At 37.0% G+C, this 17,572-nt stretch overlaps 1 protein-coding gene across 2 annotated transcripts in view; it reads right to left on the reverse strand.

The window, feature by feature from the left end:
• Positions 1 to 6,116: 6,116 nt before the first annotated feature.
• LOC149172254 (uncharacterized) overlaps positions 6,117 to 17,572 on the reverse strand; it is a 39,178-nt gene continuing 27,722 nt past the window's right edge. For both annotated transcript variants that reach the window (XM_089424278.1, XM_089424277.1), the window contains 2 exons: positions 16,700 to 16,876; positions 6,117 to 6,406 (listed from right to left, as the gene is read on the reverse strand). In XM_089424278.1, coding sequence (XP_089280404.1) covers positions 6,368 to 6,406; positions 16,700 to 16,876 — 216 coding nt within the window. In that variant the 3' untranslated portion in view covers positions 6,117 to 6,367. The remainder of the gene's footprint in view (positions 6,407 to 16,699; positions 16,877 to 17,572) is intronic.

The following is a 17,572-nucleotide window of genomic DNA, read 5'->3' on the forward strand; positions in this document are numbered from 1 at the left end:
TTTGAGATGGGCACGATTAGAGTACCTCCAGCATCAACATGGCAGCAAGTGATTGTGCCAAGTCGTATACTACATTTTTTTGGTGATAGCAACTACCTCACTATTGAGGTCTTTGTTTTTTTGTCATAAATGTCATATATGTCTCTTGATATAAAGGTCATGTAAAGACCCATGATGTAATCATTGTAATACTTAGTCATGTTTGGATTATTGGGGTCAAGTCAATTATGTATGTAATCCCATTATTTTGGACATTTAATGTAATGTTGAGTCAAATATGTAACCCCACTATGTTGGGTGATTGTTGTAAGCATGAGTCTTTGGTGATAGGAAAGGTCATATTTGATTGAGTCATAGAGTCATGTACTTCATTGAAAATCTTCCATAAGATTCAGCGTATACTCAGGGGTAGCATGGTCAGTGTTCATATCTAGTAGATCAAACCTACAATGATTCTCTCTACAAAGGGAGAAAGAAGTCTTCATTTAGCGTTGGTCAGCGCTTTGTCCTTGATGTCAAAGGGGGAGAGTAGCTTGGTGTTTGGAGAAGAATGCTTGGAGAAAATATTTGTGTGCTTACTAATGTCTTTGCATCTATTTACAGATGGTGGTGACCAAATACCAACGTGGTTGCTATCAAGTCCAAAGGGGGAGATTGTTGACATTATGACTAATGTGTTGTCTTTGATGGCAACCTACTTGATAAAGATTTCAACATTATGGTAGCAGGATGATTGTACCAAGTTGGTATAGATGTGACAAAAAGAATGGACAGAGGAATATCAGTTCAGAGATAAAGGGATGATAAAGGTGAAGTTTAGGAAAGTATATGCGGGTACTATAAAGAAAAGTTGTGTGCATAAGCGGGTATGGTGAAGAAAAGTCGTGTACAGTTTCTACACCATGGTATTGTCAATAACATGGGTCTTTACCATGGTATCGGCCCATAGTAATGAGCGGACAATGGATATTTGATCCCATCAAATAATACCGTCAGCATTACTAAGGGATTGGCCTAAGGTATTGGCTAAGGCCTAAGCTATATAAGGAGATGGAGATCAAAGTGTTAGGTGTGCAAGTTATGGGTTATTGATGAATGATTTGATCTGAAACAGGTGTGCACCAAGGAGCATGAAGGAGTTTCAGATTTGATAGATCTGAAAGCATTGTAGTGACTAATGGACATGCTTGCTTGATCTTTTATGATTATGACTAACTATGATATATTTGTGATGGCAATGATACTCTGACATGAACATGTGACAATAAGGGTTGTGAAGTATGTTTTGTGATTGCAGTGAAGGCACGATTCAGTGATTACAGATTTGTACGCAAATTTGCTTCAGAGAGGTCGCATACATGCTCGAATCTACTTTAGCGGAGTCACGTATATATTATGCAAAAGTACAGAATTTGTACGTAGGTGTCAAGTATTAAAAGCGCATACATACACTGGTGTTCTTTATAAGAGCCGCGTACATCTGCTAGGGCTTTGTAATATGAATTATCAATGATGTTTAATCAATTATGTTATGTTTGTTTTTGTCTATCAATGGTGTTTCTCTCATGAGAATCTGTGTTTGACAGTACTGGTTGGGTTGAACTGATGAAATGTTGATGATATTGTTGGATTGTGATTTGTATTTGGTTCAGTAAATTGTGGTGGGTTCAGCATGTGATTCAATGGTTGATTCAGTGTGGCAATGATTCAGATTCAGGTATCAATGTTTTGAGATCTATACGCGGGTACTCTTTAGGAGAAGCGCGTACATACATAGGTATGATTAAGAACAGTACCATATACAATCTTATGCATGCTTACCCAGGGTTTGTTGTGGCAGCAGTTGGTTTCTGTGATGGGTAACAATGTTTGGATTGGTGTATTGAGTTGTGGCTATTCATTGGTATGATTTGTTCTGATCTAGTTTGATCTAGTTGCATTGGTTACATTAGTAGATTTGATGATTCAGTATTTGAATAATTGATTTCATAATTGTTGGGAGTGGATCCAGTTTGAAACATTCTGAAAAGTGATCCACAAAGAGTTGAGGGTAGCAGTCCTAGGAAAGAGGCTTGTAGCTCCCTTCCAGTAGGAGTTGGAAAACGAGAGAAGGTTGTAGCCTTCTACAGGTAGGATTTTGTGTACTTGTTAAAGTTTGCGTCAGTACAAGCCTTGTAAGAAGATTATTTTTAATAAAAGAATAAGACAGAGACGACAACAGCAATGGTTTTCTCCCGCATTGGGTTTCCACCTAAAAATCATAGTGTTCATATGGTTTTGTGTGTTAATGTCCTATATGCTTCTTAACTGCTCATAATTATTATTTAATTGATGAATAATGGAATAATAATGCACTAATTAATACTACACAAGTGATCAGATAAGTTATTTGGATATACGCAAGTTTCTATAGTAACAGTGGCATACATACGCTAGTTTCCTTTACAAAAGTCACGTATAAAAATCAGAATAAGAAATTGAAATTGAACTCTATAAAATATTGATTCACCTAGAATCATATTCTATTGGTTGTAGCTCCCTTCCAATAGGAGTTGGAAAACGAGAGAAGGTTGTAGCCTTCAGTAGGTAAGAGTCTGCGTACTTGTCAAAGTTTGCGCCAGTACAAGCCTTGTAAGAAGATTATTTTTAATAAAAGAAGAAGACAAAGACGACAACAAAAATGGTTTTCTCCCACATTGGGTTTCCACCTAAAAATCATAGTGTTCATATGGTTTTGTGTGTTAATGTCCTATATTCTTCTTAACTACTTATAATTATTATTTAATTGATGAATAATGGAATAATAATGCACTAATTAATACTACACAAGTGATCAGATAAGTTATTTTGATATACGCAAGTTTCTGTAGTAACAGTCGCATACATATGCTAGCTTCCTTTACAAAAGTCGCATATAAAAATCAAAATAAGAAATTGAAATTATGTAACATGGATACTTCTTGGATGAAGAATTAAATTTTTCATCCAACGAGTACTCCCGCTCGAAAATTGAGTAAAACCTTAGGGAGATAAATTGAAAATACGAGTTGAAAAAAGTAGTTTTATTATTTTATTATTTTTTAATATTTTTACTTTTTCACTCCAAAAATGGTGAATCATCCCCCATCGTCATCTTGAATCTTATTGGTTCTTATAAAGTTTATTTTGGTTGTACATTTTTCTTAGGAGGCCCATCTTAGACCTCAAAATTCCCCTAATGCTCGGTTATCCTTTAGAATTTTGATCTCTTGGATCTGATCTGCAACTTTGGCCCCAATTCAGAAACCCTATTTGAGGTATATGAGAGAGAGACACTTTGATTCCCTTTGCTCTAGATGGAGGTCTTCTCTCCTTCAACTCGGCTTGAGAAACACTTTGTTTTTCTCCCAAAACTTCCTCCTCACTATGATTGTAGTACCTCGGCCCCTTTTCTGCAATGGACAACTCTAAAATCTCGCACATGTGGAAGAGTTTTAGACCGAAAACAAATTCAAAATAACTTGGTTATCTTCCTCCCTCCTTCGCTTGATGATTAACCTTCTTTCTTGATGTTTTTCACACTTCTTATTGCAAACTTGCTTGACCGAATTGCTTGTTCTCAAATGGAGGTCGAGCTGCCCTATTTATAGTGGTTTCCTCATGTAAATAAGTCGACTTGATAGAATCCTAGGCCGACATGTCATTTGGTGTAGCTTCATTATTTCATTTAAGGCCGACTTGATGGAGGTGCTTGAGCTTGGTCTTGGAGGGTGTTTTTGACTCTTTCAATGACTCACATATATATGTAACGGGCCCAAGAAGGGTTTTCCATGCCCAATTTGGTCTTTTAGATCAAATAGACTTTTATGACTTGATGACAAAACCTAAAGGCTCACAATGGGAACCTTAACTAAAATAAAATTCCTTGATCATGAAACCCATGATTCAAGCATTACAAAAATAATTTTACTTTTTTTTTTACATCAATTACATAAAATCACAATTGCACATGCCATTATGAAGACCAAACCTAGTTACATTTTTCAACACCAAGACGGTTGAGGAACTAGTGTATGTTCATTCAAACCTTCACCTTCTATCACACAAGAGTGACGAATACAAATTTGAGCCCACCAAATTATGGGATGTGGAACCAGAGTTTCATAACTTGGATATGACATTGAATGTCATGTCTCATATGACTTTGTTTGATGAGGAAGCACCAATAATTAGATCTTTAAGTGGACATGGCAGCAATGCTCCCACCCTTAGAGAGGATTCAAATGTTGATGTGGATCTTAATAACATGGATGAAGACATATTTGATTATATGTAAATGTAGTTTGAGATAATGTTTTAAACTTTTGAACAATGAACATTGAATACCATAATATGTCATATTATAGTAGACTATCAGTGATATTCTTGTTGTACTTTGTACTATGTAGTGTGCATTATTATTTTTGGTGATAATGTTGATTATTGGAATTTGAAATAGAAACTTGATGATATGTTGAATGTTTGAATAATCATTGATGATGATGACAATGTTTACGTTGTATTTATGATGATGATTTGTTTATGTTGAATTCATGATGATGATTAGTATTTTTAAATATAAAATCTAGATTCTAAAAGATGAATGGTAATATGATTTGTTTATTGTCATATATATATATATTCCTTGCCGTATCATATCCAAATTTCTTGAAAATTTGTCATATCTTTTTCTAACACAATATCCGTATTTTTGTTCCCGTACCCTTTTTAGTACAACTTAGGTTGTAACCATACACCATGTTCATTCATTGCATTATCCTCTCATGGCTATGAGTGCCCTTCTAGAGCAAGGCTATTTATTAGATTACTTATTGAATCATGTTTTACTTTTAATTATTACCTGTGTCACCTTATTCTTACATGTATTGAATTATCACTAAATAAATTGTTGTATATATCTACAAGTTCACAAGAAATGTCCCCTATGTGTCCCCTCTATGGGATGCAAACACCCTAAGGATTAAGGACATCCCTTGTGAATTAGGGGCATCATCATAATGTCCCCTCTCCCTAGGGTCAGGGAAAGCAAGGGAAACATCCTTGTGACTTGTGCAACATAGAAAACCCTTGGATACGGTAGCTCAGCCAAAAAGACTATTATATTTGATAGTGCATTATTTTAGCGCCAGATAGGGAGTGTTTCAATTTCCTTCTGCCAAAACAAAAGCAATCAGATTGAATGAAAGGAAAGAAGGTTTGACCTCTTATACTGCCCTCCCCACATAAGTAATGTAATACACAAAACCTTGATGAATCCAAGGAAATCGCTAAACCTTTTCTATCAAACTGATTTTCATGACCAGGAACAACCACGCAAACAATTAAATGTGCTTGCTTTTGTATCTAAACACATGGATGAAGACAACAAAGATACATATTCCTCCAAGATATAAGTCTGTTTCCAACTTACAATCCATAAAACTCTAATACTCTACAAAATATTCATAAAGGTACATATTATTGTTAAATTTAAGGTAAGATCACACCCTTCCATTAGTATATAATCTTTCAACAATTTATTTGTTTTAATTATTCAACCTGACTATTGTTTTGGCAATCAAGTTTATATCCTCATAAGGAGAGAAAAACCCAAATTAATATGCATGACCAAGCAAGGTAGATATTTGTAGTGTCAAATGAATCACTTGCTAAGTTTCTGTACGTGTGCCTCACCTAAGGCAACGATTGATTGAGTTACTGGAAGTGTTCTGTCTCTCTATGCTGAAAGGAGCACTCAGGGCACTTGTATATATGAGTCATGAAAGTGAAACTAGAATGAGTTACCCGAAAAGACGGTTAAACATGCTTAAAGGAAGCATTAAATCCAATTAATCATAGCATGCTCATCTGAGAAGCACACAGCAATGAAGAAAATCTGATATACCAACAATGATGAAGCTACCTGTCCATGCTATATAAAAATTAAGACAATTTCCGTGCATACAAGAATAATAGCTCAGAGCACTTGTTTCATTTTGATATGTCCACCATCAGCAATAAACATAAATGCAGCATTAAATCCAATTAATCATAGCACACCCATTTGAGAAGCACGCAGCAATGAAAATGATCTGATATACCATCAAAGATGAACCTACCTATACATGCTATTTAAAAATTAAGAAAATTTCCACACATACAAGAATATTAGCTCAGAACACTTGTTTCATTTTGATATGTCCACCATCAGCAATAAACATTCTTGTAAGTAGTGAAATATCGACAATCAATCATTAGATCAGGCATCATAAGCGTGATGCTGAAATGCCAGGAAACTTAACACCAGGTCAAATGCTTATCCATGTTGAAGATGAGAAATTTACATGTTTCAACCTGAAGGTGGTCCATGCTGTGGTACTTGACTTAGCTGCATTATACAAATTAACATATGTAGAGTAGATTAGCACCACGAACATAATAGCAAAGTTGCAAGAATCATAAAGCTAAGTTTGTAAATTCTCAATAGACTAACAAGGATTCACCAACTAGAACAAAATCACCAATGACCCAAAAGAATGATTAAAGAATATTGATGTTGACTGTTACACTTGTTGGAAAATGTAACTAGTTTCAGTCTTCATTATTGTCATTGTACTCATGTCATTATGTATATCTTATGTTACAATAAAAAGAAGATAGAAAAGAATTATTTTTAAGCATGGGTTTCATGCTCCATTTTGTTGGTCAACTAGGTCAAGCATGCATTTCATGCTCCTAGGGTTTGTCAAGTCAAAAGAATATTTTTCTGGAGTCAAAAGAGTCTTTAGCATTTGTATAAGACCCTATTGGGCAAGTTGCAACATGTAAAAGATACTATCTTTGAGTTTATAAAGTCAAATTTGACCTCCACTGGGTTTCCACCTAAAAATATTGGTGTTCATATGGTTGTGTGTGTTAATGTTCTATATGCTTCTTAACTGCTCATAATTATTATTTAATTGATGAATAATGGAATAATAATTCATTGATTAATATTGCACAGGTGATCAGATAAGTTATCTAGATATGCACGAGTTTCTATAGTAGCAGTCGTGTACATATGCTAGTTTCCTTTACAAAAGTCGCATATAAAAATCGGCCCAGTTTGAGGTAATTCAACCTCATGAGAAGGCTGTATAAAGGAAGTAAGTTCGATTCATTTTGACACACTTCAACAAGTTTGATCTGCAACAAGACAAGAAGAAAGAAGAGCAAGAAAGTCAAGAAGAAGAAGGAAGAAGTCAAAGCAAAGAAGAAGCCTTGGAAAAACATCTTTTTTTGTCCACATGTGAAGTTGCATAGGGTTTTTGTGCGAGTTGCAGGGACCAAAGTTGCAGGTCCGAATTGCAGACCTAAAGTTGCAAGACCGAGATTTTGACAGAAGTTTGCTTTGACAAAGTTTGATCCTCGTTGACTTTGGAATACTTTGACTCGTTTGGAAGAGATCTTGTTGGAGGGCTGACTTGGTGCTTGGAGGAGGTCTTGACTTTGGTCTTGAGGTCTTGGATTTCTCATTTGAATTGATTCTATAAGAAGAGAAGAGATTCTTTCTGGGTTTTCCCCTTTGGATGGGTTTTGCCCTGGCTTGGAGCCTACATTTTGTGTTCATTGTGTTCATTAATCTTAATGTCTTATGCTCTTGATAATTGTTTCATGAAAAGAAACTAATAAAGAACAATAAGAAGTTAATATAAGTTCACAAGAAATTATCAAGGATAAGGAGAATTGTTTGAATAGCTGCCCTACTAGATACTCCAACATGGTATCAGAAGGCAGATTGAAGATCACATTATTGTTGGCATATGATATGTTCTTGAAGGATCTCTCTATTGCACAAACTCTTGAGAAATTACTATGAATTTAACAAAGCCCTGGATCTCTTGTGGATACAATTTAATTTCTATGACTTGAACAAAAACAATGATCTATTTCATGAAAAGAAACTAATAAAGAAGAAGAAGTTAATATAAGTCCACAAACAACAATTAAGAATAAGGAGAATTGTTTGAATAGCTGCCCTAGGAGATTCTTCAGCATAATATCAGAGCTAAGGTTGATAGAAGAAGGCAGAATGAAGATCACATTATTGTTGGCATATGATATGTTCTTGAAGGATATCTCTATTGGATGAACTCTTGAGAAATTACTATGAATTGAACGAAGCCTTGGATCTCCTGTGGATACAATTAATTTTTGTGACTTGAACAAAAACAATGATCTATGGCTTGCACTACTATGGAGGCACCAGAAGTTTATTCTTTGAACCCGTAGCTTGTATAAAACCTAGAGGATTGTGAAACATTGCATTCAGTATCGGGATCATGGCATGCAGTGACATTACACTATAGTCCTGAGATTTGTGTATGGCATCAAACAATACTTATATTAGTATGAATTCTACTATGTAAGAAGTTGTGACAGGGATTCTCATATGACTCATCTCGGTGATTCTTTGGGACAAGAATCATTGTCAAATCCTTATAGTCCTGTAGCTCACATTATTCCCATGACTCAGATCAACATCTTTGTGATAGCTTGTTCAAATAAATCTGGTGTTCTATATAACTGCAACAAAGACAGTCATGCGAGTTTCTTTATGAAGACTATTTGATGCAAATACTCATGGAAGCTTACCACGGTTAATGAAAGCTTCCACTAATCATCTTTGTGATAGCTTGTTCAAATAAATCTGGTGTTCTATATAACTGCAACAAAGACAGTCATGCGAGTTTCTTTATGAAGACTATTTGATGCAAATACTCATGGAAGCTTACCATGGTTAATGAAAGCTTCCACTAATGATCGATGCAAGGCTTTGGTCACCATTCCTAAGGAAAGTCATTATCAATGTATCTTAAATTTTTATCATTGTGGGTCTTCTCAAAAGTATGCATAATGGGTACTCGTTGGACATGGAATTTAATTCCGCATCCAACAAGTGTCTACACTTGAAATTCGAGTAAACTTGTAAGGAGATAAGCCAAAAATACCATTAAAAAAGTAGTTTTCTTCTTTTCCCTCCAAAATTCATAACTCTTATTCTATTATTTTAACTATTATTTTATTAGTTTTCCTTAGGAGACCACTTTTAGGCTAGAAATTTCCTCTAAAGAAAATATTGTATACATTGATTTAAATTGTGTTGATGTTTTGGGTAGCATCAGGAGTATTCTCACGTGTGGGGCAAGTGGGCTAAGTGTTGGGGCTTTGCACCCATAGACCCATGGTATAGACACATATTCTAGTGACCCATGGTATTGCACCCTTTGGAAAAGTATAAGTACAAGGGTGAGTGATTCATTCTTGTGGTTAGCAAGAGAGCATCTTGTGGAGGAGAAGATTGAGTAGACCTCAAACCCCTTGAGGGTCAAGTAGGCCTCAGATCTGTCATTTGGATGAGAGGGCCGAGTTGGGTCGAGAGGTGGCTTGTGGTCGACAATAAATCATCTTGAGGAGGAGAAGGTCGAGTAGGCCTTAGACCCGAGAGGGCCAACAAGGCCGAGTAGGCCTTAGATCCGAGAGGGATGAGAAGGTCGAGCAGGGCCGTGAGAGTCGCGAAGATCTGTGGAGGATCGAGAGTTCCTGAGCAGGGTTGTTTTGAGGAGGTCGAGTAGGCCTTAGGGAAGCCAAGTAAGGCTACTAAGTTTTCCCTTGTTTGGACAACAAAGAAGGGCTGAGTTTGCCCCTATTTGGACAACAGAGAATGGTTGTGTTTGCCCTTGTTTTGTAGCATTGATTTGACAGCTTGGAGGGTTGAGTTTTCCCTTGACTTCCATTGGTTGGACAACTATAGGAGCAACCAATAGTGAAGCAGACTGTAGCATGGAGACTGAGGACGGTTTCAACAATAAAGACAAGGGTTTTTATGTGGAAGACTTCACTTGTATTTGGCATTTTATTAAGCATTGTAAAAGGGCCATTTTCACTAGTATGGGAGCCTAGATTATTGTTCAAGGACTAATAAGAATTGTGTTTTGGGGCTGAAATTTTGTGTTTACTATGCATGATCTAATTGTTGGTTTTATAGGTTTTGTTATGCAAAATTTGTTTTTGTTTAGGCACATCTGTGTGTTTTAGTTAATTAGTTAATTTGAGACTATTACCAAATATGGTGTCTGCATGCACTGAGTCTAGTGCCCAAAATCTAACATGGTATTAGAGCTTGGTCTCTCATAAGAGCATTTGGATATGAGATTTGCACAGGTGACAACTCTAAGAGGGAGTTGTAGGAACTGTTGCAAGTAACAACAATGTTTTGAAGACCCAAGCCAAGAGAGTTGGCTATGTATGGTAGATTGTTTGTATTAGCCATGAAGGCCAGGATCAGCAAGCCTTGTGAGACATGGAGCAAATCTTTCACACAAGTAGTTGTGGATAGTTGCAACTTGGTGCGCAGACAGAGAGAAATGAATGAGAGATTCATTATGATCTAAGTGATTCATTATGATCTAAGTGTGAAGGTCTTGTGAAGAGAACTGAGCTTGGAGGGATTGAGTAAGGGCCAAATCTATTCTTGTGATAGAAGAGGGGCTGGGAAGGAAGAATCAAGATGATCAGGGGACTGAGATAGCCATTGGAGATACAAGTGAGAAATTTGGAGTGAAGATCAAGCATAAAACTTGAGGGTTGAGAAGGCTTGCGATTTGGAGTTAGGAGGAAGTTAGTCTTTAGAGGGAGCTAGCAAGCTCAAGGAAGAAAACCCTCAAGTTTAGAAAATCATGGTACGAGATGGCCATGCAGGTGGGAGAGAGTAGTCTTCCAAGATTGTGTCATGGTACAAGATGCCCATGCAAGATGCTCAAGAGCGGGAGGCTTCTAGGAGCAAGGTGTCTTCGAAGAATGGTCCCTGTCATATAGAAAGAATTGCTTTTGTGTCATATGGAGCAGTTGTGGTAGCAGATCAAGAGTGGATATGTGTTCCAGGTTCGACGGCAGAGCCACTTTGAGGTGGTGTTGTAGAATACATCCCTCGCTAAGAGTGAGTGTTGATGTTTTGGGTAGCATTCAGACAATTCTCACATGGGGAGTAAGTGGGCTAAGTGATGGGGCTTTACACCCATAGTATCCAAAATTGGAATCGGTGACCAAACCAGTCCACCTAATAAACCAGGCTTCAAAATAGAACCGATCAAACCGAGATTTGTTAGATCTCAATGAACCAGTTTTAAAAAAATACATGAAATCATTAATTTTTAATCAAAAAGAACTATTTTCAAGATTTAGAACCATGATTCCAAACCAATAGAGACAAAATATGCAAAGTTTGCTCATCTACTTACCATGTAAAGGTGAATATATCAAAATGGCACCGAGTGCAATACATATCAACAACAAAACACATAATCAAAGAGGCTCTAAATGGCCTCTAGAGTCCAAAAACAATGCTACAAGCTATGGGGCTTGAGGTAGCTCAGAACAGGAGACTGAAATTCGGTCAAAGACTCAATCAAACATGTCGTCAACCCAAGTCAACGAACCCAGAAATAGGAGCAAAGTCATGATCAAATAGAGTCAAAGTATCCCTGAAATATTCGACCTTCAAGACACTCAAAGAGCTCGGTTAAACAAAAGCAGTCTCTCCAAGTCAACATTGGTCAAACATAAGAATATATGGATAGTCAATGTAGAACAAAAACTTCCTTTGACTCCTTCACACGTGTGGATGTCTCTTGCTATTTCAGGTCAAATGATGTGCGATGAGATGATGCCAAATGAAGTCAATGAGCTCTTATTTATGGGTTTTTAGGAGGTGGCTTTTCCACATATGGGGTTGACTTGGTCAAACGTCAAAAATATAAACATGTCTCCATGATTTTCCAATGAAAATACCGACCGTAGCAACTACCCATTTTTCAACAATTTTTCCACCCCTCTTGTGCGCCTTTTACTTTTGTTTGTTTTTTCTTTGTATTATTGTTCGTAGCTCAAAGTATTAGAGCTTGCTTTGAATGATATTGCAGTTGTACTACCCCTTAACATTGATTCAGTTTATCCCTCATCAAGGTTGGGACATGCAAGTTTTCACTTTTATGATGTAATGGAGCAACATGTGCTCAGGAACCAGGTGATGGCTATGTTAAATTTCCATGAAACTCTACAACTACTTAGATGAATATCTGAAAACTGAAATCTAGTTTAATCTCACTAAGATATAGAGCCTCTTAACAATTCATAAGCAACGGAATAAAAACACTAGAGATATAAAAACACAAGCACAAATCGACACTTATTTTTCCTCAAGAAACCCAACAAGGAAAATATGCTTGCTTGATGTGGCTAATTTATTGATTGTTCTTGAGTACTTGGATTTATTACAAAGCAATTAGTCTATGTTGAGAAAGCATTATGCTTCTCACACAAATCCTCGTCGATACAATTGACCTTGGTTGGCCTTGATCCTGCGTAATCTCGGCCCCTCTAGCACACAATTCTTCCTCTACTGCCTCCTTGACTGGCTCTACAAAACTTGCTCACTTCTGCTTGATCTTGCGCACTTGTGACTTCCTACTCCTTCGGACACAAGCCCTACGCACATCAATCTCCCATTTCCTAGCACTCTTGTTCCTCATATTTCTTCGGACACAATTCTTGCGCTCTCCACAATCATGGCTCCTCTTACATACTCGTGAGTTGTCTTTTCATAAAAACCTTTGTGCACAAAACTTATTATTTACTCGTGCCTCTGTCCTTTCTTTTATAGATTTGATGCATGCTAAATTAGGCTAGTTCAAATTTAGAACTCATGTTGTGATAGCAAGTTAACTGGGAGCGTTACTCGCTCTCCTTCCAATCATCACTAGAGTTGTGCTCTCTCCAATCAACATTGGAGATCTAACTCGCTCTTCCTTCAATCAAGACTAACACACTCTAGTTGAACTACTAACTGCCACCTTTTTCTTGTAGTCAAACTGATTTAGACTCCACTTAACTGAAGCTCCAACACTACGCATGCTAAATTGATGATTATTCTAGTAAACTGGAAATAAGTCACCCTAACTAAAGTCTAACTCATGAAGACAAATCAAGGTCTTTACTGGCTAAGGCACAAGTCAAAAGACCTTGCTCACTACATTTTCAATAGGCCATAATGAGTGAGGTAGAGATCATGCTAGGCTTTTTCCCACATGCTAATGTGTATGTCCCTGGCCATTTTTTCCATTTTGATATTTTTTCTTTATTTTTGTTGTGGCCATGATATGCTCTTTCTATTTCTTTTAGCCGCATCAACCTCCTAGGAAAAAGTTTCTAGGCCCTACCCAGATATGAGGATGCATGGGTGTCAAATCCCAAAGAACCAATGATCAGTTGAACCCAAAGAATGGATGTGAGATAAGGGCTTAAAATGCATGATGGAAAGTGGTAAGTATGGAATAGGGATAGATGGAACTACACTATCTCAATCAATGCTTCCCAAGTAGTGCCCCTCCTATACCCTATTGGGCCATTAGGGGAGGTCCCACTGGACTGGGATCAAAGATTATCCCCCCATTTAAGGTGAGAAAACAAGATCACAGTCAAAACCCTCTTTCTTCTAAGTCACCCCATAATCCATGTCAAATGCCCAAATAGAAACAAACATAAGCACCCAAATGCAAAATGAATAAAGTACCTTTTGATCAGATGCCCAGCTTCATCCATGTTCTCTTGTTGCGTGGGTGAGAAGCATATCGCTGATCCAAGTCGTAGAGAAATATGGCATATCATCAACTAGTGGTCGTTGTCAATTGTTGTTAGCTACATGGCTGACCAACTGGTTCAAAGGATAGGAGAACCCATTTTGGTGGGTAACAGTCTCATCAACATCATGAGCTTGCGAGGAAAAGGAATATGTAAAAATATTTGACATGCGATCCCCGAATTTCTATCTCCTAAAAAAGCAAACTGCTAAAAAATAGCAGTGTCTTGGAATCTAGGGCAATGTTGCAGGAAGCGTCCCCCCCCCCCGGTTCCAAGGCCCGAAGCGCATCCCGTGCGGATGCGTCCAGGAAGCGTCCCCGGAAGCGCGCTTCTGCCTGTTTTGGACGCTTCCTGGAAATTTCGGAAGCTTTCCTCCGAAGCGCGCTTCATATGACACTTCGGCAGTACAAAGTGTGGCGCTTCGGAGGGCGAAGCTCACGCTTCCCGTACGATTCCAGAAAAGCGCCACGCTATTTAAAAAATCATTTTTTTTTCAATTTTTTTTTTATTTTAGGTGAGTTTGCTTGCTGGGGGTGGGTCCACCTTGGGTTAGGGTGAGGAATGAAGGCAAAAAAATATATAAATATAGCAGATGCTCCCTCATGGTAATGTTAAATTCTTAAAGTAAAAGTGACATTCTCCTTTATTTTTCATTTTCATCCTTTTACTTAAATTTTTAACATTACCATGAAATGACTCAGGATGTTTGAGAGTGGTTCCAGCCTCATTGGACTTCATATGGAGAAAATAGAAATTCATATCCTATTCAAAATTCAGCAGACTTAACAGTTTTCAGGAATTCAAGATCAATGGGATTGTGGCATTTCATTAAATTATATCAAGTATGAAGGTATGCGATTAGCATTTAATCAAGAGCACCAAGCCCTATATGTACCCTAGTGTTGGTGGTGTTAATTGTTGAACTCCTTTGTCACGCGGCACGCCCTTAGCAAAAAATTACCTTTCAATCAAGTCAAAATCATCGATCAAGCATGTTAAGCTTTTTCTACCATATTTTAAGTCTTGAATTAGGTAGTTTGATCAAAATTGGGCAATGTTGACTAATATCCCTAGACAATCGAGGTAGAGGCAAAGGCTAGACAAGAGGAGAAGAATCTAGATTCTAGATGGTTGATGCATCTAAATGGTTGATGCTCGAATAATTAATCATTAATGTACAATGGATGTTATATCTATCTTGATTTATGCAAAAATATGCATGTTTTCATGTCTTCTACAACTAATTTGGTATTTGGGATGTTTATTTTGAGTATAAATGCAAAAAAATATAAATATATATATAGCAGATGCTTCGCTTCCTAGATTTCTGGAAAATGACGTTTCCGCGTCCCCGCTCCCAAAAAACGTCCCCGCTTCGTGCAACATTGATCTAGGGGCATTGACTTTGAAACAAGCTCTAATCACTAGCAGGAACTAGATGCACCTATAATGGAACTTCCCTAATGGAATCTCACTGGATCTTATCCCTCTAGTTGTATGAGCAAATTTGGGGATTAACACTCTTCCAGTAGAAAGGAATAATAAGAATTATCATATAACCTAATATTATTTTGTGCTAAGGAGTTCACATAAGTGTAACAACCAATTATTTGTCTCGCCCAAAGTTGGTAAAAGCCTTGAAGAAGTGTGAATAGTTCACCAAGTTCTTTGACAGACTCCCTAATCTACCTTTTATGCTTTCGCAAAATTTTATGGGCACTTGGATAGGAGGCATTTATTATACTTGCCCTACATGTCAATAGTAGTTTGACCACCATGGATTACATCATCATGTTCCTTTGCATTGAAACTTCATAATCGTCATAGAGTTTGCTGTTCAAAGACAAAACATCAAAGTATCCAGTGGAATATACCCAAACAAGTCAAGATTTAGATTATATTTCTGAATTTGGATGAATTGTGTAATTTGGTATTCCTTCAATTTAAAAGAGCCTCGACTGTTTTAAGAACTTGCTCGACTTGACTATCATAAAAACATAGGCTCTCATTTCTAAGACAATCCCCTATTTAGTTAGCTTTAACACACTAAACATGATGCCATACCTCTGGTTGAACTTATAAAGTGCTATCTGCAAAGCCTTTTACTTCAATGAGTGACTGCAATTATTCTTGATCCATGCATGAAGGCAGCATTAATGTTATCCATCTCTTCATATCCCTAACAAATTGGCTAACAAATTGGCCTGCATCACATCGAAACTAATATATGCAAGACATCTTATAGTTTTGTAAAAATTTGTGACAAATGCTCATGGGATTTCACTGAGCATAGAGATACAACAAACCTTATGCTAATCAGACTCATATTCTGTACAGAAATTAAGAGAATGACTTTGCATGCTTTATATTCTAGATAAAGGTATACTGACTTGTAAAGTATCAAGCACCTGCTACACTTTCAAACTGCATGAAACTTTCAATCCATTGGAAAAAAATATGATCTATTGTCAATGGGATTGTAGGTCAGTGGTGAAGTATGGGGCAAGTCAGGCCACCCACCGAGATTGAATTCCTCTAAGGACATGAATAAGCAGTTGGAGGCAGGTGCAAATCCTAGGTAAATTTTATGAAACACTACCCTCCCTATTGCAGCAGTCACATAATGAAAGTGCCTGTGATCATCAATTCATCACTTGAGGACCCTTTTGCCCACACAGGCAGACTACTTGTGGTGTCCAACATATTTGGGCCAGTTGCAATGCCTTTGGACTGGTTGCAATGCTTCTTTTCAGTTTAAAGGAAAAGATATCAAAAGAGTAGAAAGATGAACCAAAAGTAATACAAAGTACTACCCTCCTTGCAAATCAATGTACAATGTGGTTTACTAAAAGGTAAAATGTGGTTTCCTGCTGCAACAAATAAAGTTATTCGAAAACATTAAGCCTAAAACAATTAGACAGACTGCTCTCCAAGTGTTCAACAAAACAATGAGAAACATTTCCCTTGCAACGATTCCAAGTGCAATAGGGCAAAGGATGATTACATGTGATATAATGGAAACCCAATTCCACCCCCGTGGCTTCTCTCCGCCAGCACCAAACCGATCAAAGTATCGCCTCTTCTGTGACTTTGACAGCTTCTCTTTCGCATCCTTTTTGCTTGATGCTACATTCTTGGCATCAGGTTGACTCAATGCATCCATGTTTTCACTATCATGATCCTGCAACCAATCCCATGTTCAATTTTAACTCCATTTACTTGATAAGTCTGATCTACTCACAACAATAACTTCTCAAGCCCAATGTTCTGAAAGTTTGCAAACAAAATCAGATATTGGTGAAAACAATCCTAAGTAGAACAGTTACCATTTCTTCCTTGTGAGTTTATTCTGCATATAAATACATAAAGCCCTTTTAAAGGTTTCAGGAAGAAAAATCTAAAAAAATAATCAACCAAATAAACCTCAAGAAGCATTGTTTGGAAATCACTCAAATAAACCTCAAGAAGCATTGTTTATGGTGTTAGAATTCTTAAAAGAATCTGAAAAATAACTAAAAATTGGCTTACCTAAGAAGAGCACTACCTATGAAACTTATATCATATAAAGAACAATTTGTTTGGTTTGACACCAAGGTTGATCCAAGTAGTGAAAAAACATATTAAATTCAACAACAGAATCTTACACCTCATCACAATGCCATATAAATAAAGAGAAATAGGATCCACTTACATTCAGGGATACTATAAGTAAATTCTGGAAGATAAAATTGAAAAAACAAAATTGCAATAACAATCATTGAACAAGAAATTAAAAGCCAAACCATCAATGGATCTGTAGTGTAAACTATCACCATGTGATTTTTCCTCAGGTAATGCAAAAATTGAGTTAGAACTATCAGGTGCTTTAATAAAGACT

This window comes from Pinus tabuliformis, chromosome 4_2 (genome assembly GCF_031772625.1).
Source record: "Pinus tabuliformis cultivar Carrire ecotype Pingquan chromosome 4_2, CPIR1, whole genome shotgun sequence".
In the NCBI taxonomy this organism is placed as follows: Eukaryota; Viridiplantae; Streptophyta; class Pinopsida; order Pinales; family Pinaceae; genus Pinus; species Pinus tabuliformis.